The sequence below is a fragment of the Berghia stephanieae genome, chromosome 3 (assembly GCF_034508935.2).
Source record: "Berghia stephanieae isolate SIO BIC M18660-M18661 chromosome 3, UCSD_Bste_1.3, whole genome shotgun sequence".
Taxonomy (NCBI): Eukaryota; Metazoa; Mollusca; class Gastropoda; order Nudibranchia; family Aeolidiidae; genus Berghia; species Berghia stephanieae.
In genome coordinates, this window is record NC_088362.1 from 24,930,090 (window position 1) to 24,955,503 (window position 25,414).

Genomic DNA, 25,414 nt, shown 5'->3' on the forward strand with positions numbered 1-25,414 from the left:
TTTTCTTTTTTCTTCAATTGCCATTTCCACAAGCCTGACTGGATCAACAGTGGGAATTAATTGTGACTTACTACGGGTTGGATAAAACCCCATCAGAAATATTTGAATCGAGATCAAGTGGACATGTTAAATTTACATCTTCGAGCAATAGAGCAAGATAAAAAGTTAATGACAATGATGATCATGTAATAAAGATGAAAGAGATGATAAAGGATGAATGGTGGTGATGGTGATGGTGATGATGATAAGAATACAATGATAGTGATAGAAGCGATTATTGTGATAAAGGTAATGGCGGTAATGAAGAAATTGGTTAGACGTGTAATGTAATAGATATATATATATCTGTGTGCGTCAGCAGGATATTGTAATAGCAAGTTGCATATGTAAACAAGTATTTGTGCTTTAACTCAATCTACCTGTGACATACTCATTTACTTGTGACATGTGCTATAACCCTGATAAGAACTCCATGAATAACTCGCATATCGATGGTCTCTGTCACAAACGGTTCAAACTCCAAGAATTCACAAGAATTCGCAGGTCCAGAGCACGCTCCGATCAATGCCTATAAATAGTGAGTAAACGATCCAACAGAAGGGTTACATTTTGATTTGTGATAAAACCATTCGGGTCCCTTGAAATCATTCTTTTCTTTCTTTCTATAAAGGTTTTATGGCGCTTGCGACACATGTAAGTCATTTCAGCGCTAGATAGTGAAAAGGAAGAATTTGGGATAGCTAAGGACACAAGAAAAAGGAAGACAAAGGGGAAGGGTTTTAATAGGGACAAGATGTAGATTCCAAGAGCACACTATCAGTGTACTTAGCTTGAGATCACCTAAAAGTCTCATTCAGACACAAGAACAGGATTCCACAAAGAGGGAAACACTGAAATGTCTACAAAACAAAAAATATAATATTACATAACATAGAGATGATTTACAAGAAAAAATAAAAATATCATCTCCCAAAACTATAAATTTGACTGCTTCCCACTCAGCCAAGGACTCCGGCCAGGTCCAGGACAAAACTAAGTAATCTCAAGCCAAGACAAGGAAGGAAATCAAGTTGAAACAGAAAATAGGGGGATAGAAGACACAGCAAGTGACCTCCATGCCCGCTTTGGGAGTTGGAATCATAATATCGTCAGATTTTTTTTAAAAAAATAGACTTGGGGGTTTCCCACAATTGAACGGTTTAGTGACCGAGGTCATGGATATATTAAAAATCAAATCAAGTCGGCTGATTTGAACAAACTAATCACAGAAATGGTATCTGTGCCTGGGCATTTTGGCAGAGAGAAGAACCTAGATCAGTTTAAAGCAACTTGCTATGTTATCGTTGTATGGCACGGGTAGTCTTCTAATCATGTTGATTTTTATCCACTGTTGTGTCTGTCAGATTAGCTTGATTTGTGCAGGGATCGACTATTATATCATTGGCTTTGCCTTCGATTCTGTCTAAGTGTAAAACAGTCTTTAAACATTTTGCTTTAAAAATTGCAACATTGCAAAATGCTTGGTTGAAGTTTGTTGAAAAAAATAAAACAAGGTATCATTGATAAAAGATTTTTAAAAAAGAAAAAAAAAAAAAAAAAAAAGACAATAAATACCTTTCTGTCAAATGAAATAACATTTAACACTAAGTAAGCCACCCATCCCAGCATTTTGTTTTCAATATTTGCATACGTGATAATTTTCCCTTCACTTAAACCAATACCAACATGAAAAAGATTACTCAAGATCAATGATAAAAATTTTCTAACAACGATTAAAAGCAGGAGGGTTGTATGAAAAATCCTTACAAACCACAAGGCTTAACTCGAATCTTTTCCAAATTTTACATAATTACAGATTGTGATACTCAATAAATAAAACTTGTATTTCAATTTATGTCTGTAATAATTGAATATTTTAAAATAAACCCAAAAAAAAAAACAGACAGACAACACTGAAAATTTAAAATGAGTCAGGGTAGTCGTCACGGAAAGAAAGTTTTCCTTATTAGATTATGAATACCACAGATAAACAATATAAATTAGAATGTAGTATCATCTTATATTACAAGAATATCTAAAGAGAATTGGGTAGCTACACACAGAAAGAAAAGTGGCCTAAACGTCTTGAACGTGTATCAAAACTGGAAGCCACCCATGGGTACATTGTTCTGAGCCCCACCGCTAAACTGGTATTGCTGGGCCGCTTGATCCATCTCAGGGGCCAGGGCCTTGTCCTCGTCCTCTGAGCCGAAGTAACGCTCGATGATGTCAAATGCCTTTTGATAAATCTCTTGGTTCTCGTGACTTTGAAGGAATTCAATTTTGTCCAGACCTGGAACAATGTGATATCAATAAGTAAAGATAAAGAAATGGATGCAAGTTGTTATGGGTATTGAATTATTATGATGTAAATAGGACTTTAAAACAATTCTAATCTGATGAATATGAATATTAAAAAGTTTTTTAATGATGCTTTTTTATTCTTTCTAAAACATTTATCATCAGTCTTAGTCACTGGTGGGGGTCCCGATAGCTCAATGGGTAGAGCACTCGCTTCACATGCAAAGGGACCAAGATCGATCCCCGGTGCAGTCGAGATTTTTTCTCACCCCCCTGTCCACCCAGCAGTGAATGGGTAGCCGAATCTTGTTAGATTTGGAGGAAAAATCTTTGTTTTTTTTTGTTTTTAAAGGTTTTACGGCACTTGCAACACATTTACGTCATATCAGCGCCAGTAAAAAGGAAGAAAATGGGACAGTATAAAGTTCTAGAATTACAATAAAAGCACCCAAGAAAAGGTAAGACAAAGGGGAATTTGTTCAAATAGGAAACAGATGCAGATTCCAAGAGCACACTATCAAAGTACTCAGTTTGAGATCACCTAAAAGTCTCATCCAGACACAAGGACAGGTCCCCACTAAGAGGAATACACTCAAATGTTTACAAATCATATGTTAAAAATGAAAAGAATAACATTACATAACAGAGAGATGATTTACAAGGAAAAAAATATCATCTCCCAAAACTTTAACTATACATTTGACTGTTTCCCTCTCAGCCAAGGACTCCGACCAAAGTCAGGACAAAACCAAGCAATCTCATTCCAACACAAAGACAGAAAGCAATTGGAAAACAGATAAGAGGGGATAGAAGACACAGCAAGTACCTCCATGCCCGCTATGGGAGGTAGGAACCCCACCCAGGGAAAAATCTTTGCGAAAGACTTGTGTCCTATCCTAAGGATAGCAAGCAATCGCTATTGTCCATTTCACACTATAGAAACCTGGATAAAATCCGGCTCCATGGGCCCAGTGGCTCTGAAGGACTTAGTCATTGGTATCCTGGATCAGGATAAAAGCCACCTTTCATGACCTCCCAACCTTATCCTCGCAAGATCAGTTAAATCATTAACAATGCAATAGGTCCTATTTTGTTTAGTTTTTAAGGGGTTTACAGCGCTTGTGACATATTTTGTTTTGTTTTTGTTTTTAAGGGTTTTACGGCGCTTGCAACACATTTAGGTCATTTCAGCGCCAGTATAAATGAAGAAATGGGATAGTAAAAAGTTCTAGAATTACAATTAAAGCACACAAGAGAAAGTAAGACAGGGGGGAACTGGGAATAAAAAGGGATCAGACGTAGAATCCAAAAGCACACTATCAATGTACTTAGTTTGAGATCACCTATAAGTCTCATCTGGACACAAGCACAAGACCCAACAAAGAGGAAAACACTCAAATGCTTACATTATACTTTCAAAATAACAAATATAATAGAGAAAAAAATTCATCTCCCAAAACAATAACAATGCATTTGACTGTTTCTCTCCCAGCCAGAGCCAGGACAAAACCAAGTAATCTCATTCCTAGACAAAGATAGAAAGCAAGTTGGAAAATAGATATAGAGGAACAGAAGACACAGTATGTACCTCTCTGCCTACTATGTTGTGACATATTTAGGTCATTTCAGCGCCAGTTAAATGAAGAAAATGGGATAGTAAAAAAGTTTAGATTTTCAATCAAAAGCACACAAGAAACTGTAAGACCAGGAATGGTTCAAATAGGGAAAAGATGAAAATCCAAGAGCATACCATGAGCGTTAAAAAATATAACAGCACATAACAGAGATCATTTACAAGGAAAAAAAATATCATCTCTCAAAACTATAAATAAACATTTGACTGTAAGTGCCTCCTCCCTGTCCACTATGGGAGGGCAAGAGACCCCACCTAGAATGTCCTGTGTATTCCTGTATTGAAATGGAATATAGAAAATTTACAAATCCTCCTCCTGCACCCACCGTAACACTCTTCAATCATGACTGCATATGGATTGACTCCATTGCCCTGCTTGGCATCCGTCTCTCCAAGTCTGAGGATGTTCTCCAACCCATTAAGAGCCACCTGTACAATTTTACTGTCCATCACTGTCAACAAGTCACACATTGGTGGGATGCAATTTTGGTTTACCAAGAATCTGGGCCAAACAAAAATAGAGAGAGAAATTTAATCTTTTTTTCTTTTGTTTCCATGGAAAAAGACCAGCGATAGTAAGATCAACAGATTGTTCTCTAGAAGTGAGAAATAAACTCAGAAGAAAAAGGAAAGAAAAAAAAACACAAGCATTTATATAGCACAATATCCACTAAATGCGCTCAAAGCACTTTACAAAGGGTCCCTGAACAACAGCAACACGTAACATGTAGAACGAGACATGACGCCTGTTAGGCGATATTACAATTTTTCCGACAGAGACGGCGCTGTTGACGACCAGGTACTCATTTTACACCTGAGTACAGTGAGAGAATGTGAGTAAAGAGTCTTTTCCAAGGACTCAATTATGTGCCAAGCGAGGCTCAAACCTAGAACCTTCCAATCCAAAAGCGAACGTCATACCACAAGACCACATAGCCGCACAAGGAGAGCTATGACCAAATCATAATTATTAAATGTATGTCACATTAGACTATCTTCCTGATACATCTCATATTGAATAGTTTGTGATCCCAGATAGCTTTGCTTTAACTGTAAATTCAACACAGATGTTATATAAAGCCCCCACAACAACAAAAATGGTTAACAATGCCACCATCACATTATCTCATTCATCTGTAGTGTGTCTTTCATCTTGTTTTGTTGATAAAGGGGAAACCTGAAACGTCCACATTATCTGTTTTCAACCCTAACATTGACTATATCCGAAGTTTACCCGGGTTACATTTATCCCATGCTTTATATTACCTTTTTCTGAGACAAATTATAGGCGTAGTATCAAAGTTAATGTTTTTAGTTTTTACATGTTAATGATAGTTGAATAAAACTATGTACATGCTCATTTTTAATTTATAAAAATTTTTTTTTTTCAATTTTGAAAAGTATCAAAAGTCTTTAGGATTGAGTGAGTTAAATTGAAGCTTACATTCAATTTCACATTGTTATTTATTCCCATTTGTATGCAACTGGGGGTTAAGTTGTATTTATTATGATATAGAATAAATACTATTTCTTGCATTCCAAAAACTCAAAGGTCATATTTTACACCATGTTATAATTCAATTATCTTTTAGGTGTCCTCTTCACAATACCATTTTGAGACAGTCGGTCACGAATGTCAGAATTTAGGACTTTTTTGGTTTCGCAGCTGATGAAGTCATTGTGAGGCAGATGTAGAAACAGTGGAAGCAGATGTAGAAGATGTGATGACTATTGCAAGCAATTAAAGAGGCGGAAAAGAAAAAATATCCAGTAGCTGAAACTATAAAGTCTTTGCAGATTTAGAGGCTTTTGAAAAATCAGGGATGGTGGATGGAACAATGGATGTATCCAGACACTGGCTTGGATTGGCTGATTTCTTTGGAATTTTGTAGCTTGCAACATCAAACTGCTCCTTCCCCCCACCCCTCCCATCCCAACAAAGTCAAGAAGGCAATGTGGGTAAATAAAGATATATCCATCCTCTTTGATTACTAGGTGGTCTTGTGGTATGACATTCACCTTCGGATTGAAAAGTCCTGGGTTTGAGTCCTGCTCTGAATGGCGCATAGTTGAGTCCTTGGAAAAGGCTCTTTACTCACATTCCCACACTGTACTCGGGTGTAAAACAAGTGCCTGGCCATTAACAGCACTATGTATCTGTTTGGAAAATTGTAATATCGCCCAACAGGCTTCATGTCTCGTCCTATATAAGTGTTACTGTTGACAAGGGACCCTTTGTAAAGCGTTTTGAGCATGTTTAGTGGATATTGCGCTATATAAAAGCTCATGTTTTGTTGTTGTTTTTTTTAAATAAATATATAAAGGAAAAATAAAATTTACAAATGTACTATTAAAAAATATATATAAACCCAACCCTGTAACATGAGATTCAATGATATATGAACTGATTTATACCTGATCTGTTCAGGGGAACCCCCCGATGTGGCATTGGCTATAGCCCAAGCTGCTTCCTTCCTGGTTTTGAACTCTGCCTTGCCAAGGATGTCAATAAGAACAGGAAATATATTGCAGTCTATCACTTCCTGCATAGGGAGGGGGAAAATATATATATATATATACATTACTGGATATATTAAAACGAGAATCAAATTGAAGAACCGAGTAGTTAAGCCACAGGAAGTTAGTTTTAGTCATTTTTATGACAATTTTTTAGTAATTTGACAAGGAAATTAGTAATTTCTGAAATCGTGTATGAATAACCACAATTTGACATTGATGATCACTTTAAGATTCTTATGCGCTGAAGAAATGCTTTATTATTGTTATCATAATCATCATTATTATTATTGTAGTTATTATTATCATCATCATCATCATCATCATTATCATTATTATTGTAGTAGTAGTAGTCTTGAGATAGGGTACTTAGATTACATCTATCATGAAAATAATTGGTCATAGAACTAACGTGATCATGCTTTAAGTTTATCAATGAATAGCTGAAAAATCGTGAAAGTGTGACTAATGTACTATTAGTAGTCGGGTCTTCAAATATAAAACATTAGCACACGTTTCAGTCAAGCCAAAAAGTTTATTGATCTGAGATTTCTTGGTGGTTCATACCCAAACATTTCCTTTAGCAAAACAATACATATTTTCTATCATTTGTCTCTCCATGTTATGCTTCATACAACATTACAAGTTGTTACAATAGAAATGCTGAACTCATCAATTTTTCCTTTTTATAATGCCGTAATCAGTATCTTATTATCCGAATATAGAGTCAAAAAACATTAAGCTGGGTCATTGATCAGATGGACGACAATGATGACCAATTCTGAGATTAATCACGGGTAAGCACTTGACCCACATCACTCCACTCAACTCAGTTGTGTATGAAAAGCAAGCTGTATACGGGGATAACTATAAAAAGGACCATGTAGGTGATTTTTGTTTTGTTTCCACATTTTAAAGAGTTTTACGACACTTGAAACACATTCATATCATTGTCAGTAAGACCGAAGAAGATGGGATAATCATAAAATTCTAGAATTACAATTTAGCACCTAAGAAAAAGTAAGACAAAGGGGAATTGGTCTAAATAGGGAATAGGTGTGTACCATCAGTGTACTTAGTTTGAGATCACCTTAGTCTCATTCAGACACCAGCACAGGATCCCACGAAGAGGATTACACTCAAATGTTAGCAAGATATATTTAAAACAAAAATAGATGATTGACAAGAGGGGAAAATATCACCTTCCAAAACTAACACTATGCATTTGACTGTTTCCCTCTCGCCCAAGGACCAGGACAAAACCCAACAAAGACAGAAAGCAACTCAGAAAACAGATATAGAAGTGACCTCCTGCCCCACATTGGAGGTCAAAGACCCCACCCAGTAAGTAATTTTTATTGTGCAAAATGGAATATAATGTCACATATATATCTATCAAAAAGTACAGTATGTGATGTAAAACAGATCCTTGGGGTACAGGCTGATTTAGTTTTTATGCCAATTGTGTTAAATTCTTTTCAAATTAATAGTGATAAGACAACTGCCAGAAGAGACGCACACCTGACCATCACATATCAGACTAGAAGTGCTATGACTATGTTACCTGTATTTGAGGCCTGTTGCCAGCTGTGATATTGGATATAGTCCAACAAGCTTCTTTACGAATTGACTCCTTGGAGCTGCTCAAAAGATGCAACAGACAAGGCAAAGACGAGCAGTTGATGATTACCTGTAGGAAAATTTAGAGAAGGAAGAAATTGAGGGGGGGTCAGATTGCAGATAAAGGAAAATTACCAACTGATGAACACGAAAATATGGTAACATTTTCTTTTAAATTGAAAATGACGAGAATGGTGCACAGAAATTGAAAGGAGGAAAAATAATCAGTGATGTATTCCACACATGTTCTTAAATGGGAAAAAAAAAATTTGGATCATAGATAAATTGACAAACACTTGAATCTCTCTTCTTAAAAAACAAAAAGCAAAGCATATTCTACATTCTTTTTCTACCAACTTGGCTTACAACACTTAAAAAGATTTTAAAATTGTAAATCGACCTGACAACAATTTTAAGTCAGTCAATTTGAAAAAATTTGAATGCCAAGGAGATCTTTGGCACTGAAAACAGAATCAGAGGCATTCTCAGTCTGGCACTGAAGTTTCAAAGAAAACAAGTCTTGTCAGAATTCCTTGTTTATAGAAGAAAACAAAACAACAAAAACATAAAAACGGTCTTTGTCCACATTAACACAGCACAGAAGTATACAACAAAGTTGATCTATTTTTAAAAAGTCAGTGTATGCATTAGCGCAAACAAAAAAGCAGAAGTAAAGAAATGAAATTAAAATAATAAACAAACGTTTGGCACAATAAAATCCCCAAACGTTATGGCATAAAAAAAATAAAAACGTCCACAGACTTTTTTCAGAATCAAAAGATATGAATGCAACATATTACCAATTCAAAGCAAAAAATTCTCCCACCAATCCTAAAACAGGCTTCCCTCCCTCTCCCTTTGATGTTTTCTTCCATTTGCAATGACTGATGTTGGAAAAACGAAGAGAACATAAGCCAATTGTTCTTCTTTGCTTTTTTTTTCTTTCCCCCCCCCCCCCCTCCCCATTCTTTCCCTCTCCTTCTTGTGAAGAACACGTTTATTCAGACATTACAAATTATGATAACAAGAGTGAAATTTTAATTCTTTGCTTTCTTTCTCCCCCTCTCCCCCACTCGTTCACCCTCCTTCCTGTGAAGAACTCTTTAATTCAGACATTACAATGACAATAGTGAATCTTTTTTTTAAAGCCACATCAATTAGAATCATAAACATAAAGAAAGCCTTAACCTGGCTTGACAGCGACGTGTTAGTAGAACGAGTCTTCCTTTGAAAAATAAACACGTTTCAAAAATGTACCAACATCAAATAAAAAAGTGAATGGATAAAAAATAAAAAAAAGCCATAACCCTTCCCACCAATAGTTTTCCTTTTCAGTCCACACTGAAGCATTATAAACCAAAGAACAAAACACCCAATAGTTCATAAAATAAATAGAATTCAAGAAACTCAAATAGTTATTGATGTTAAAAGCATAAACATCTTCATCTTTCTCGGATAACGGAGAAAAACAATGCACAAAACACCATGGTAACCCTTTAAAAATTAAGGGCATGTGTTTGAAACAGTTTGGGTAAATAAGTGCTGCCAACAAGAAACAAACAAAGACTGAATGACAAAGTCTTGGAACAAATCCTCAAGTGTGTGCTCCAAATTCACCTCTATTGAGTTCTCTTCTTTCTATCTTTCTTCATTCCTGTTGAAAAATTAGCCTATGAATTATTTAAATACATATCAATACATTAAAAAAAAAATAAAAAAATGAGTGGTTAAACATCATGCGTTGGACGAAAAACAGAACAAAATGTTTTTTGTAAATCACATACATAATCATAAAACTGTATGATTAAAATCAATGCACTGCAAATGATTAAATATTTTGGCAAAAAATTATCAATTTTTTCTCTTCTTTGGGACATAGGAGTTTCTATGCCACAGACATATTAAAGCATCAAGTGATCAGATCACCCAAAACATCTTTTCATTTCACTATAGAATTTCTTGGACGTTAATCATACATCAAAAGGCCATCTCTCTCTTTTTGTGATTGAACAAGGGTAAAAGAGAATATGACAGCATCATAAAATTACAAAATCACCTAACAAGGAATGTTTCGAGCTCAATCGCTTCTTCAGCAAATAGTGGTTTTGAAGTTGTTAGATCTATTGTAAAAGATACTTTTACAGTCCAAAGCTTCAGTTAGCTTGGTAGTTTGTTTGCTTTCTTAAGTTGATAATAACTGCACATGAGAACTCACACACAACAAAGAGTCACATCTATACACCACAGCAACTTGATTACACATACACACCAGACCCGACTAATCCACTCACCTGTGTCTGACAATCATCCCCAGTGACGATATTGCCCACAACCCTCAAAGCCGCAGCCACCACACTTTGGTGATTATGCCTGTAAAAAATAATAATTTAAAAAAAAATTAAACCTTTTCAAATATTTAATCTAGAATAAATGTATGTGATCCACAAGCTCAAGACTAAAATATGTCGGGGTGAAGCCGAAAACAAGAATTGTATATACAGTTAAAATGATCAAGTATATCAAATGTTTCCTATTTACCCATAATGAAATTATCCTCAACTGTTTTTTTGGGGGGTTTTTTTGTTTTTGTTTTTAAGGGTTACACGGCACGTGCAACACATTTAGATCATATCAGTACCAGTAAATTGGATAGTACAAACATTCTAGATGTAAAATTAAAAGGACTTGAGGAAATAGAAGGGGAATGGTTCAAATAGAGAACAGATGTAGATTCCAAGAACACACTATCAGTGTACTTAGTTTGAGGTCACCGAAAAGTCTCACCCAGACACCAGCACAAGATCCTACTAAGTGGAACACACTCAAATGTTTACAAATCATATGTTAAAGATGAAAAAATAAGAGTATATAACAGAGATGATTTACACGGAAAAAAACATCTCCCAAAACTATAACTATACATTCGACTGTTTCCCTCCCAGCCAAGGACTCCAGACAAAACTAGGTAATCTCATTCCGAGACAAAGACAGAAAAGAATAGTAAAACAGATACAAGGGGATAGAAGACACACTGCCCACTATGGGAGGTCGGGAACCCCACCCAACAAGCAGAAGACTCTGGAAGTAATGTTGCATCGGATGTCTGCTGCACAGCCCTAGTATGTGGGCAATGGCCGTTTTGAATAGGCCTGCAAGAGGAAAGAATATCTTCATCAGTGTCATTTATGTGGCCGTCCTTGCTTTGGAAGATCTTTTAACTTAAGTGACCCCTTCAAAAATCACTTGTGGTGTAAGAGACAGACAGACATTCGAGATATTATGGTTAAAACATCGGCTACCCTGTTCTATATATCAAATCTGGCTTTTAAATGTCTGTTTTTCACAATTCACTTTTGACATGGTAATGTTGTCTAGTATTAAAAGATCTTGACATAGAATTCTAACCGCCGTATTTCACTCGTAGTACCATTGTACGCAGAATTAAATTTCTTATAATATGGTGTGCAATTTGACCTGATTTAATGTTTACCTTTTGACATGGAGAGCAAATCAAAACCAACCTTACCTTTGGTTAATTGCTGTACATATGTATATTTTTGAAAAAGGTAAAAAAAAAATTTTAAAAAGAGCATCACTATGTGGTGACATACATGAGTAATTCCACAAGGCGCCTGCAGACACCTGAGTCGATAACACATTGAATTTTCTCATTAGGTCCGTCAGAGAGATAGGAAAGGGCCCAGCATGCATCAGCAAGCACGTCTTTATCTGTACTGTAGAGCAGACGGGCCAGGACTGGAAGGGCAGGTGACACCTTACAGACACAATAAAGACACATTCTTATTTCGTACCAAGTTTATGAATCAAGAATTATTTTGATAAAACGATAATCTCAAAAATTTTATGACTCAATCATTATCTTCAAGCATGCTTACTCTCACATGTCAATGTCATTTAATGAGGTGATTAAATCAAGAGGTCTCGCAATGATAATTCCAAAGTAGAGGAGGAATTGTGACCTATTGTTATTATCAAAGTTGTCTGTGTGTATGTGAGTTTGCTTATGTGTGTGTGTTGCATGTGCGTCATTGTGAATGGGATTCAAAGACAGTGATTCTTTTTTTTTAAACTACCACAAATTAGATTGAGATAGTTTGCCCATTAAATCTCATATTCGAAACATTTTGTGATTCAAAATTACTTTTCAAATTTACAGCAAGTTGGGAACTTCAGTACGATGAAACCAATATCAGAAATATAGCTAGCTTAATGGCTATTTTACCTGGAAATAATAAGTATACCAACGCTGAACATGTTTGTTTAAGGCATCATTTTCTTTGTAAAAGCCACATGTGTTATACAAGGATGGTACATTCATTTTTGGATTTAACTCTCTCCTATTTAAAAAAAAAAAAATAAAACTAACAAATAATAGTCATAAAACTTGTGTTACAAATAAATAATTTCCATAAATAGCTAAGCTTGGTTTGCTTCAAAATTTTGTCTTAGTGACAATACAGACCTGCCATGTTTTCTGAGACAAAATTTGGAAAATTTTGGGCAATTCTGGGATTGAAATCAACATATGACATGTGATAATGAATATGATGGTGATGATAATGTTGATGGGGGTAATGACGACGACGATGATGATGATAAATGGCAATGATTTTGTCTGGAATAATAAAATATATAATTTAATTGGGGAAAATAGCTGGTGATGACGTAAGATCCGGGATAAGAAAAAATATCAGAAATTTCCTGATAAAAACAGGAGGGTCAGCAGGTCTGAAATATATATATATATATATAATATATAGTTCTGGCTTTCCTACAGTGCTATGAATATATCTTTCAAAAAAATTACCTTGGCAAAATCTGGAGGGGGATTTTTTCCACGACACAAGTTTGACAAACACCAAACTGTATTTCTGGTCATTGACAGACTTGCACACTTGTTAAGGAGACTGGAAAAATAAAATTCATTCTTAATCTATTGGCAAAACAAAACTCATTCTTCATCTACTGGAAAAACAAAACGCACTCTTAATCTACTGGAAAAACAAAACTCATTCTTAATCTAACTTCTCTTTGTTCATCATGCCAACTGATGAATATTAATCATATATCTTTAATCTTAGTAATCCAGGGGAAAAATTTTTTTTTGTCTATAATGATATTATGCCTCTGCCATCCCAATTCATTTTAGGCATACTCTTCAACCACATTCTCTGCCAGCTCTCCATTGAAATAAAGATTTAGAATTGTTTTATGAATTGACCATCCTTTTTTTCCAATCTTATAAATGTTTGATTAAGTGATTAAGAGACGGAGATGGGCACAAAGAGAAGAATTCAACTGAAATGAAAATTTTAAAAACTTGTTCATTGTTCTTCACTGAATTGGCTACATTACATTTGTACAGTACAGCTATGCGGTCTTGTTGTAAGACACTAATCTTTGGATCAGACGGTCTTGGGTTCGAGTCTTACTATGAGCGATAAATAGTTGAGTCCTTCGAAAAGGTTCTTTTCTCACATTCTCCCATTGTACTCAGGTGTAAAATGAGTACCTAGCCGTTAACAGCATTGACTGTTGGAAAAAATTTGTAATATCACCCAACAGGCATCATGTCTCCTCCTATATGTTCAGTGCTGCTATTGGCTAGGGCCCATTTGTAAAGCGCTTTGAACATGTTTAGTGGATATTGCACTATATAAAAGCTTTTTTTTTTTTGTATATACTCTGTTGTTCAAATGATTGGGTGGTCTCAAAGCGTACTAACATTATTGTGTAAATTACAAAGTCCTTCAAAAGGAACACTTTTAAACCTGTGAAACAAAATGAAGTAACAATCGACTCTAGCTCTAGATCAAATACTCACGTGAGTAATGGTATTAAGATGTTTTCATTGAGGACGTAGTCTCTACATTCTGGGCTATCTCCTGCTATATTTCCCAAGGCCCACACAGCCTAGAGAGGAAGGAGAGGAAGGGAGAAAATGTTTTCAACTTATCGAATGGGACTTATGAGGTCACAACATTTTGTCTGGTTGTAATTAAAACCATGTCATATTATTATTATTGTTGTTGTTGTTGATGATGGTATATTTTGTTCAAAGAAAAGTTATGGCTATTTGGCCATGAAAGGTCAAATAAACTTTTGAAACTGAAACATAATATATCAATTGCCCATAGACATTCTACAAATTCTTTAAGGAAAGAAACTGATTCTTCTTTAAAATATACGCACTATAACCTCGAAAATTAACACACCAATTACAAATATATGTGTTATTATATGAAACGTGTATAATATCATCTGATTTAACACCTCAAGATGTGAATTTTTATTTCAAAAGGACTCAAAAATTTCAGAAAAAATCAATTCCATAAAAAAAATCAGCAAAATCCTAAAAAGTTGTTGGCTGGAAAGACATTATTGAATGTAGAAATGAACTTGTAAGATTATTGTGACACATGTTTTGTAACTATTCAAATATAATCTTATGGGGAATTTTTTTAAATAACAATGACGTTCTCAACACCTCAATCAATTTTAAATGACCTGATCAGAGTCTGTTCTTTCACAGCATTCTGTACAATTTTTTGCTTCAATCAATAAATTACAAAATCATAGATTTAACTGTTGGACATCCTCAATTGTTTTCTTAACTACAAGAATAAGTTTGTCAATCGGTTTGTAGACTTTTCTTGTTCTTCAGAGAATACATTGGTAACTTAAAGAACTGATGAATAAGTGTGCATGAAAGGTGCCAGACAAAGCAAGAAATAAAAATACAAGAAAAAAATCATCCCAAAAAATCAGTCGACCCCGAAAGGCGCCAGACAAAGCAAGAAAGAAAAGTATTTTTCTTTCTTGCTTTGTCTGGCTACCTTTCATACACATTTACTCAGTTCTTTATCTCACACTGGTGCCTGCTCCTTAATTTCTTGATTTGATATTGGTAACTTACTTGCTCCTGCACATCCTCAATATCTGAACTGAGTAGTCGAATGAAAATGGGTACAGCTCCAGCATTGATGACTATCCTCGTCTGCAGCGATGTTCCTGATGCAATGTTAGTCAATGCCCAGGCCGCTTCAAACTAATGAAAAAAATAATTAAAACAGTGTTTTTCATGGTCATTCAATCTCATTTTCAAATATTTTCACAATGAATCAGCTGCTATGTTTGGATTAACTGTGTAATGAATTCTAACTATAAAAAAACCCTGTTTGTTTATAATAATGATAAGACATTATTTAAAGTCAGTGGTAATGAGATAATGATAGCACAGAAAACAACGATGATCATTGCGGTTAAAAATTGGAATATTTCATTCTAACATTTTGACTTTTAAAATTACCAATTTCAAAACAAATCAAATTCTATTTTTGAAAAGGTCCCGATTAACTATTTTTGAAAAAATTATCGACATGAAAGCTTAGATTTGTTTGGAATTGACAAAAGAATGGTTGGGTTTTTTTTCTAGATAAATTGTGTAAATGTAGTCTTAAACAGCCATAGATCCATGGAGCAAATGTTTATCCCAATGGAAATAACGTTAAACAGGCAATAACAACTTGCTTGTATTCCTTAGACAGATAACTGTCTTTTGCAAAGTATCTTTTTTGATCACCCTGTCCTCCAAGCAGTGATTGGGTAGTTGGATGTTAGATCTGGCAGATAGTACTTTGCGATAAACTAGCATCCTATCCAAACAGTAGCAAGCACTTGCCATTGTCCGTTTCAGGCTATAGGAACTGGGATAAACTCAAGCTCCATGTGCCAAATAGCTCTAACGGAAACCTCAATAACAGATAGACAACATTTCTTTGACTGGATTTTAATTCATCACCACGACAGTCAATTTTTATAAAAATTCTTAATGACTCCTGGACTGAACGGAAAATAAACATTTTTTTTTTTTTGGTTTTGAAACTCCTAAAACTGACAATACAATAAATAAAACATAAGAATAACATGTATAAAACACACAACTGAATACACGAATAAAACATAACAATAACATGTATCAAACACACAACAGAATACATGAATAAAACATAACAATAACATTTATCAAACACACAACTGAATACATGAATAAAAGCTTTTTCAATATAACATGAGCAAAGATCCCCATTTCCCTGAATATTTTCTTAGAATTTAACCAATTCATTAGTCTGTGAAACAAAATGAAAAAGTATACTCAGGACAAAAAGAGCCTTAACTCACTCAACCCTATATATGTAGTATACTACGGGTTACTTTCACCCCATTCCAATTTATTACATATTTCTGAGACAAATTATAGGTGTAGTATCAAAGCTAATGTTCTTAATGTTTACATGTTAATGGTAGTTGAATAAAACTATCTATGCACATGCTCATTTTTAATACATTATTTTTCCAACTTTAAAAAGTAGCAAAAATCTGTAGGATTGAGTGAGTTAAAGCATTATTATTAAACCCCTTAAACATACAGCACTCACCATGAAGTTGGCTTCAAAGTTGCTAAACGGAAGGTGTGGAGATGAAGAAGCAATGTTGGTGTGCTTTACTCGGCCCTCTTAGGGCCATGGGAGGATAACTGAATTATTTTTTTTCCCCTGACGGAGCAAAATTGCCGGAAATGCCGGCAAATTTACAGGCCTGCATATTATCTAATTCACACACCAACACGTCTGACAACTGGTTAGTTCAAAACAAATTACCTGTAGAGTCCAGCTGTTTTCTCTTTGTAAAAATTCCACAAAACGGGGTATGATTCCAGTTTGGATCACCTCATCTATTGGTGGGTTGGGTTCTGAGAAATGGATGGAAATTTCATGAAATCATTCTCAAGCTTATGGCCTGCTTAGTTTAGTGCAGCGTACAGTGGTGTATCCTAAAGAAATATTTGACAACCCGATCTTTGCAATCCTTCAATGACACCACCCGTTTGGCTATCCCACGCATTTGAACAAAAGCGGGAACAAAGTCCTTTTCTCATTTTGGTCCGTCTGTATGGAATATCATTCCGCAGAACATCCGGGAGTCCAAATCATTGTCTTTGTTCAAGAAATCTTTGAAAATATTCCTTTTTTGATGCCATGTATTTTCTTTGATATTGTTTTGTGTTGATGTAAAGCACCAAGAGCCTCATGGTTGAAGATACTATGCGCTCTATAACTATAAAAGTCCATTATTATTATTAAAATTATCATCATTATTATAATTATTATTATTATTATTATAATGATAACTCTAAGAGATCTGTTAATGAGTGGGAAAAGCTTCTTTTAGACTCTAAAATTTGTACTGACCTTTTTATTGTTTGACACACACATAATCTTTTACTTGGCTACAAATATGAAGTTTGCCACAATGTGATAATACTCATTGTTATAGAAAGCACTGTTGTTATAGACATTAAGCCAAAGGCCTTAACGCAATACCATTTATCTTATTTCATTTTTAGAAGTGCTTATAAAAATCTCAAGTTTCACTCACCTCTTGAAAGCAATTTGCGGAATTTCTGTGTGGCTATTTCCTGCTCTTCCAAAATGTCACTGTAAAGAGCCGACACCATGTCTGGACTGATTCCACCCTTCAAAAATAATGGGAAAATTCAAATAACAATTTGAATCACCTACATCTCACCGAAGGTGGAATGTGTCAGCCTGAATGTTAAGAGTACCACTCTAAGGATATGATAAGATAAGATATACTTTATTGATCCTGAATGGAAATACCAGACATGAACTATACGTTTAATGAAATGTCAGAGATATCAATCGCGAATGTGAAGCAGAAGACAATAAAATAATATATCACCATACAACACAATTTAAAAAATCAACCATACAAGCAAATAATTCCGAATTCTTTCAAACTGCATTTGTAGCACGTCCACCATTTTAACATTCTAAGTGCACATAAAGAATTATCATCTTTTCCTCAAACAATCTATACTGACCCAAAGCTCCATTTCAAAGACAGCACAAGTTGTCTGTTAGGTGCCTTTTTTGTACTACAACTCTTGGAATATCCTTGACTGCTTATTTGATTAACACCCTATTCCAGGACAATGTAAGTAAATTGTCTTTCTTTGACACAATGCTGGTGCCAAAGTTTTGCTATGACTTTCACTTTTACACATTAACTTCACATCTTTTTATAAACCATAAGTGGAAACTAAACCCTGAGAAAAAAAAAAATTATTTATTTATTTATTTCATGTTATAACCTATTACAATTTGTCTATTTTTTTAAATAAAATAAGATGTCCTTTTACTTATTCCTCCAGTGTTCAAACTTTGCTTAGTCAGTCCTGAGACAAGTGAGTTAAAATAAAATACACTCAAACATTTCAACTATACTTACGGATGATGTAACTGAGGGGTCTTGAAGATCTGGTGACGTGTCATCCTTATCTGATACTGAAACATTCCGTCTTTTGAATAACTGAAATGATATAAATATCCAATGAAAATACTACAAAGCAGCAATGTGCAAAGTAAACTGAGACTAAATTTTAACTTTAATAGCTTTAAACAAAACAAAACAAATGTCTTATTATTCTGTCTTCTTCCAAAACTGTTTGTAGACGTTGACAAAGAAAAACCAAACCTGTTCTTCTCTTTTCTGTTTTCTCAGCTGGATGCCTTCTTCCTCTCTTCTGCGTCTAAGTTCTTGTGAGTCTAAAGCCTTGTTCTTGTAAGATTTCAATCTGTGGTTTGTAGGAGCTGTCGAGTCAGACATCTGAGGGAGAGATGAATTTAATATGAATGTTTTCAAAACTTATAATATGCCCCCTCCATCAAAAAAAAAAAAAAAAAAAAAAAAAAGCTCAATAAAGTTTAAATATACTTGCATTTTTAAACAATTCATGTACTCCATTTAGACTTCAAGATCCCATCAATTACAGTTGATAAAAGTAAAAGACAATTCATTCTATTTGCTATGAATCGCTTCAGATAGTTTGTTGAAATATTCCACACAACAGAACATGAAATTTTCTTTCTTAATTACGGCCTTCCATGCAGCATCATGAGATGCTGTCGCCTAGGCATTCTATAAAGGAATATATATAATTCAACAAATAAACAACTGGAATTCCCCATTTTGTCCAAAAAGAGCAAATTGGGGTTAAACAATCTTGGGAAAATTTTTTAAAAAATGAAAGTGCCTGAAGCGGAGCTCAAACCTTAGCTTAAATTTAAATAGTTGATACGACGCTAACAATTATTATCAAATCATAATCATAGACATATTTTGATGCAATAAACTTAGTACCCCCCCCAAAAAAAAATAAACAACAAAAAAACAAAAGAAAAACCCCAAACAATTCTGACAAATCGCTTTTATAAGATTTCCAATAAATAGGACTCTATTTCTTTAAATGTATTATATATAATTAGACCAGGATTCTGAGTATTTCAAAAACAACCCAATCAACCATTGATTTAGTGCTGGGACATTAATTCTCTATTTTTTTAACTCTCTTTTTCATTTTCATTTCTTAACTTAAGATCTGAGTTTTGATTTTATAACTATGCTAGAAAAAGAAACCAAAAACTATCTGGTGATCATAACATATTTAGTTTTTAGCTTGGGGAAAACAATTTGAACACACATCGAACTAAGTAACATCATGGTAAATAAAACACTTCACACTTTCCTTAAATGAAACTGAAAAGCAAGTCTGTCAATTAAAATTAAAAAATGAATGGTGTGATATTGGTTTCAATTGTATTAATTCCATTTATTGACTTTCTGACCAACTTGGGATACGAATACTTGGGCATCGGGAGACATTTATCTACTAATCAATCTATCATCGCCCCAGACTCAGCAGAGACAGAATGGTTTGATGCTATTGTGTGTACAAGAGTGAAGAGTAAGAGTTGTGAAAGGGATCTGTTCAGTAGCCAGACAGATCTTTACGGTGCATTGCCATTGAACACAGAGCACACTGCTTCTCAAGGCAAAATTATGCCTACCATGAGTAATAATGGCTTTTTCCAATGTAAATTTGGCATAATCTCATTCCGTGATATATCGATCGGCCGTATTTACTAGAATATATTTTTAAAAATTTCCCTCAATTGAAGCTCGGAAACCTTGCCTTGTATGCGGAATTGCAGAATGTAGACCCGGTATGCGGAATGATTCCATGAAAAGTGGAAGTGGAGGAGCTTCTGAGTGATGCCATTAATATTAATATATTCTCTCTTTTCACCCTCTCTCTCTCTCTCTCTCTCGTCATATTCTCTTCTATCTCTCATTCCTCTTTTTTTTTTTAGTCACAGTCCGTGCCAGTTGGTAAGTGCAGCAACTTCTTGTTAATGTCTCATTCTACTTGTAACTCTTTCATCTCGTCCAAATAAGTAAAAATAACCTTTTCCACCAAAACAAAAGTTTGTAATTGTAATGATAAGTTTGTTGTCTCCCTACTAATAATAATGGCATGAACAACTGAATTTATATAAATTCTTCTTCCTGAGAGGATGGATGACATTCAAACTTTTAACCAGAAGTCAAATGATCGAAATTCATCCTGTGACGTCATCAAAATCAGTTAAGAGAGTCAATAGTTTCATTTCAGAGCTGACCTCATAACAATATGACGTCAACACAAAATAATCCAACAAGGCTGTCATTATTCCTAGACAGGTGTCTGGGAATAACCAATTTTCGTTATTGGCAGACCTTGTCTGGGAATAACCAATTTTCGTTATTGGCAGACACATGTAACAAGTTGGCTGAAAGATTTTATGCAAAATGCCAAACTAGACGTGAAAAATACCAAATATTTTTTTAAATATGCTAGTGGTTATGTGTCCCAAAACAGTTAATATCAAGTGATATTTAACCCAAGATGAAAGTAAATAGTGACCAAATGTCAAATCCAGCTTTTATTTTTTTTAAAGCAAATGGATCAATGAAATTTCTTTTGTCACTTTGAACTGTTAACATCAAACTGGCAATTCGCCTTTTTTTTTCAACCAGCAAGACAGTTGTTAATCATCAAATCAAATCTGTTCATAGTCCACCAACCATGCAAATTTTCACTACCTATCTACCCGTTAATTTTTTTGATCATCTTTTGTTTCTATAATTTGTTCATTCTGACCACAATCTTAGGGATATTGATGATGGCCGGGAATTTGTTTATTTTGCTGATGAATTCCTAGGCCAAGGTGTTGTTTGCCCCAAAGTCCAAAACCGACAACACCTGTTTTTTCCTGTCTGCTTCATACAAGACAATACAATTTATTATCACACGTCCACAAAACGAGATCCAATAACATAATATTCTAATCAGAGATGAAAATAACTATCAAAACAAGGTGGAAAAATGTCTAGCTCATATATAGGAATTTTAAGATACATCGGTACCGGTGTGGATAGACAGCTCAGTGGGTTAGACCACCTTTCATTTTGCTCCTTTTAGCTGCACAGATTCGAATCCGATTACTCCCCTTTTTTTTTGTTTTGAGGCAGTCTATTCTTTTATCCTTTTTTGTTTGGCCTTGTTCCGTTTCTGATCATGAACTTCTTAAAACTTTTTATTTTTTTTAAATATATATATTGTTTTTTACTTTTACCCCCTCTATCTGACCATTCGGTCGCTCTCTGAATATTTGTTTGTTTGTTTTTAATTATTTATTCTTTTTAGACCTTTTGCGATCGGAGTGGGGACGAATATGACAATTTGCTAGAAAGGAACTTAAAAAAAAGAGAGAGAGAGAGAAATATTTTCTGAAAAAAGAGGTGGGGGGTGGGGGTGGATGGGACATCTATCATTTGCAATGCTCTGTAAAAAAAAGATGGAATAAAATAATAAAAAATTAAATTAAAAAGTGGTGGAACCAGGATTCAAACCCACATCGTCGATTCTGACAAGCCTCCCAAGGCAGACGACTTAACCATTCAGCCATGACACCCACATGAAAGTTGATGCATATCGAGTGTATATATAGTAACGACTGATTTATTGTTGGTTAACTTTATGTTTTTATTGATATTTTATTAACTTTACTTATTTCTATATATTATGAATGTGCATTTCGAAACATTCCATATTCTGAAAAGTGGATAATTGTTTAAAAGAGCGGAGTTTCAAAAATAGTATCCGGGAATAAGAAATTTCCGTATTCCCCGACAGGTGTCTGGGAATAACCAATTTTCGTTATTAGCACACTGGGAATAATCATATTCATAGAGTATAGAGATCCAACAAATTGAGAAATGGAACCAAAATCAATGAGCTAAAAAAGGCCCTCACATTTTTTAAGTTGACAAAATTTCTGAAGAGTAAAAAAGTTGCAAAAAAATTGAAACATGTAAGTTATTGAAATAGAGTTAGGTTCTTGCAAAAAGATGTCTCTTTGACTTTGAAATGAAGAATTAGAATTCCAAGATTGACTGACTGTCACTGAGTCACTGCTCATTATTTCACTTTGTGTCTTCTATAATAATTGAAGAGACTTGTTTTTCAAGTAGGGAACTTCAGTTTTAGAAATGAAGATGACTTTTAATTATAAACTTAATTGACCAGATAAATTCAGACGAGAATCTTGTTAGCGTATCAAGGTAGAAAAGTTTAGATCACTTCACTCTGGCAGAACACAGTAGTAAAGTAAAGGCAATGCCAAGCAAGGGGACTGTGACTGGGAACAGTGATGATGGTAGGCTTCTCAACTCATCAATCTAAATGAATGAAAAAGGACAACTTTATAAACATACCGCTGATGGCATTTATGTGTTGATCTTCGTCCAACTGTATCAAATGAAAATATGTACACAAATCTTGTTGAGTCCTTTTCTTCCTCAAAATCCAATCTCAGGTCACAGTCGGCAAGCTCTCGACTCAAAGGGCCAGGAACCGGATATCAGCTTGTCGACGACTGACATTGAGGGCAAACCATGTGCTATTATTAGGTTCGCGAGAAATGAAAAACCTTAGTCAATTCCTAGCGCACAAGACTTCTCAAACGTTATGCAGAGCAATGTGAAAAAAGGAAAGGGAAATATTTTATCAGAACAAAATTTGCTTCAAAATAATGATATTATTTCAGTTTGATTCAGGCAAGGTCGTCTCGCATATAAAATTAGGTCAACATCTGATCCGTCTTGGTGAAAAAATGTTTTCGCAGTTTTCCTGGAAACTCTTTCACCAGTCTATTTATACATATTATTTAGACTACAATAGTTGAGCATACGACCTGGTGTGTCAATTTCCCTCCAAACTATCAAAGGTATTTAACGGTTGTTTGATTCGTGTATATTTTACAATTCGATGAATGCATTTCATTTTTAAAATAATGACGAATAGCGTTTCTAAGAATAGAAAACCCCACCCCAATATTATGGTCACCCACCCCACCCCCCTTTTCCAAACTCTCCACGAAGTATACATAATATAATATTATAAAAGCTTGTGGAAAAGCTTTGATCAGAATAGAAGATTTTCGCTTTAGCTTGTATCTGGTCTATACAACTTGTATAACTGATGCTTTCTACTCGACTGCTCGGGGACTGACAAACGATTTCTCTAATCACAAAGACAAAAATATACAATCAATAAAATACATTCTTTCTTTCAATAACAATATGGAACAGAGTCGTATGAAATAACAGGAAGATCAGGGGTACCTAAGGGGAAAGATTTAGGACCATTTCTTCTTTTCATTAACGACATTGATAAACATTTGACCCAAGGTACAAAGCTAAGATTATTCGCAGATGTCTAGTCGCTGTGTAGATGCCTATACGCACAGAAAACGATTACAAAATTCTGCAGAAAGACCAAATAATGACGCCAAAATGCCAGTCTTTTTGGGTTTCAGTGTCAGGCTATAACGTAACGATGGCTACGGCCTGACACTGAAACCCAAAAAGACTGACATTTTGACGTCATCATGTGTTTTTTGCACCGCCTAGTGAGTTGTCGTTAGTAGTGCTCATGGAAACAAGTGGTCCCATTGGTTGAACTATTAATTGAATACAATTCACGATTTGTTTTCTTTTGTGGCCAAAGACTGGCATTTTGACGTCATTTTTTGGTCAGTGTCAGGCTATAGATAGTATGCAGATGAGGTCACTCAGGCCTTTGTTATTGTTTTTGCCATCCGCGTTTGTGAGTTATTCTCACTAAACTGTATTAACCGGACTATAAAAGTTCATGGTTACACAGAGTTTGTGTGTTGGTCCGTTATACTTCCGGATGGCAATGTTGTGAACTCCTTGACCAAGCGCATTCTATCTACACCAAGCGCATTCTATCTATAGATAGAATGCGCTTGGCCAAGGAGTTCACAACATTGCCATCCGGAAGTATAACGGACCAACACACAAACTCTGTGTAACCATGAACTTTTATAGTCCGGTTAATACAGTTTAGTGAGAATAACTCACAAACGCGGATGGCAAAAACAATAACAAAGGCCTGAGTGACGTCATCTGCATACTATCTATATATAGTTCGAAGATGACGTCGCTCAGGTCTTTGTTATTGTTTTTTGCCATCCGCGTTTATGAGTAGTTCTCACTAAACTGTATTAAACTGACTATAAACGTTCATGGTTACACAGTTTGTGTGTTGGTCCATTATACTTCCGGATGGCAATGTTATGAGCTTCTCAGCCAAGCGCATACTATCTATAACGTCAGAAGTCCCCGCCCATTTGGTCCATCTTCTTGTATAAATTTACTGCGCGACGGATTTAAGTTAAAGGAGACGGGCAGTCGTCTGACCGTGTTGTGAACTACCCTGTTCAATTTACATCGAGGGTCAAGGTCATGGGTTTGTTTAAGTTCATTCATATTTTCTTAAACAATGCACATCCTTTAAATTATTAAACTGAATTTTCTAAGCCCGCGGTGCTCTTTATAAGGGTTAAATGAAAACGTACTAAGTATCCTTTGTCCAATGGAAGGGGGACGGTCAGATGTATGTTTGTTTTTGTTTTGAAGGGTTTTACGGCGATTGCAACACATTAGGTCATATCAGCGCCAGTAAAAAGGAAGAAAAATGGATAGTGAAAATAGTAGATTCCAAGAGCACACCATCAATGTACTTAGTTTGAGATTACCTAAATGTCTCACCCAGACACCAGCACAAGATCCGACTAATAGGAATACACCCAAATGCTTACATTATACATTCAAAATAACAAATATAACAATACATAACAGATTTACAAGGAAAAAAATATCATCTAAAACAATAACTATGCATTTGACTGTTTCCCTCCCAGCCAAGCACTACGGCCAAGGCCAGGGCAAAACCAAGTAATCTCATTCCAAGACAAAGACAGAAGCGAATTGGAAAACAGATATAAGGGGATA

General features: G+C 34.9%; 1 protein-coding gene across 1 annotated transcript; it reads right to left on the reverse strand.

Moving 5' to 3' along the window:
* LOC144967416 (importin subunit alpha-7-like) lies at window positions 1-23,171 on the reverse strand. The gene is made up of 14 exons (XM_078904585.1): window positions 22,811-23,171; window positions 18,689-18,820; window positions 18,443-18,523; window positions 17,570-17,666; window positions 16,792-16,883; window positions 15,048-15,179; window positions 13,956-14,044; window positions 12,939-13,038; window positions 11,722-11,885; window positions 10,402-10,480; window positions 8,055-8,180; window positions 6,389-6,516; window positions 4,300-4,475; window positions 1-2,332 (listed from the first exon to the last, which is right to left on the reverse strand). Exons 1-14 carry the CDS (start codon window positions 22,820-22,822, stop codon window positions 2,136-2,138), a joined length of 1,605 nt encoding a protein of 534 aa, XP_078760711.1. The 5' UTR covers window positions 22,823-23,171; the 3' UTR covers window positions 1-2,135.
* Between the last annotated feature and the right edge of the window lie 2,243 nt (window positions 23,172-25,414).

Coding starts and splice junctions, on each gene's coding strand:
- LOC144967416 (XM_078904585.1), bottom strand. Junction 17,667..18,442: donor ACCCCTCAGTTACATCATCC/GTAAGTATAGTT, acceptor TTATTTTTGAAG/GGTGGAATCAGTCCAGACAT. Junction 8,181..10,401: donor GGGATGATTGTCAGACACAG/GTGAGTGGATTA, acceptor ATTTTCCTACAG/GTAATCATCAACTGCTCGTC.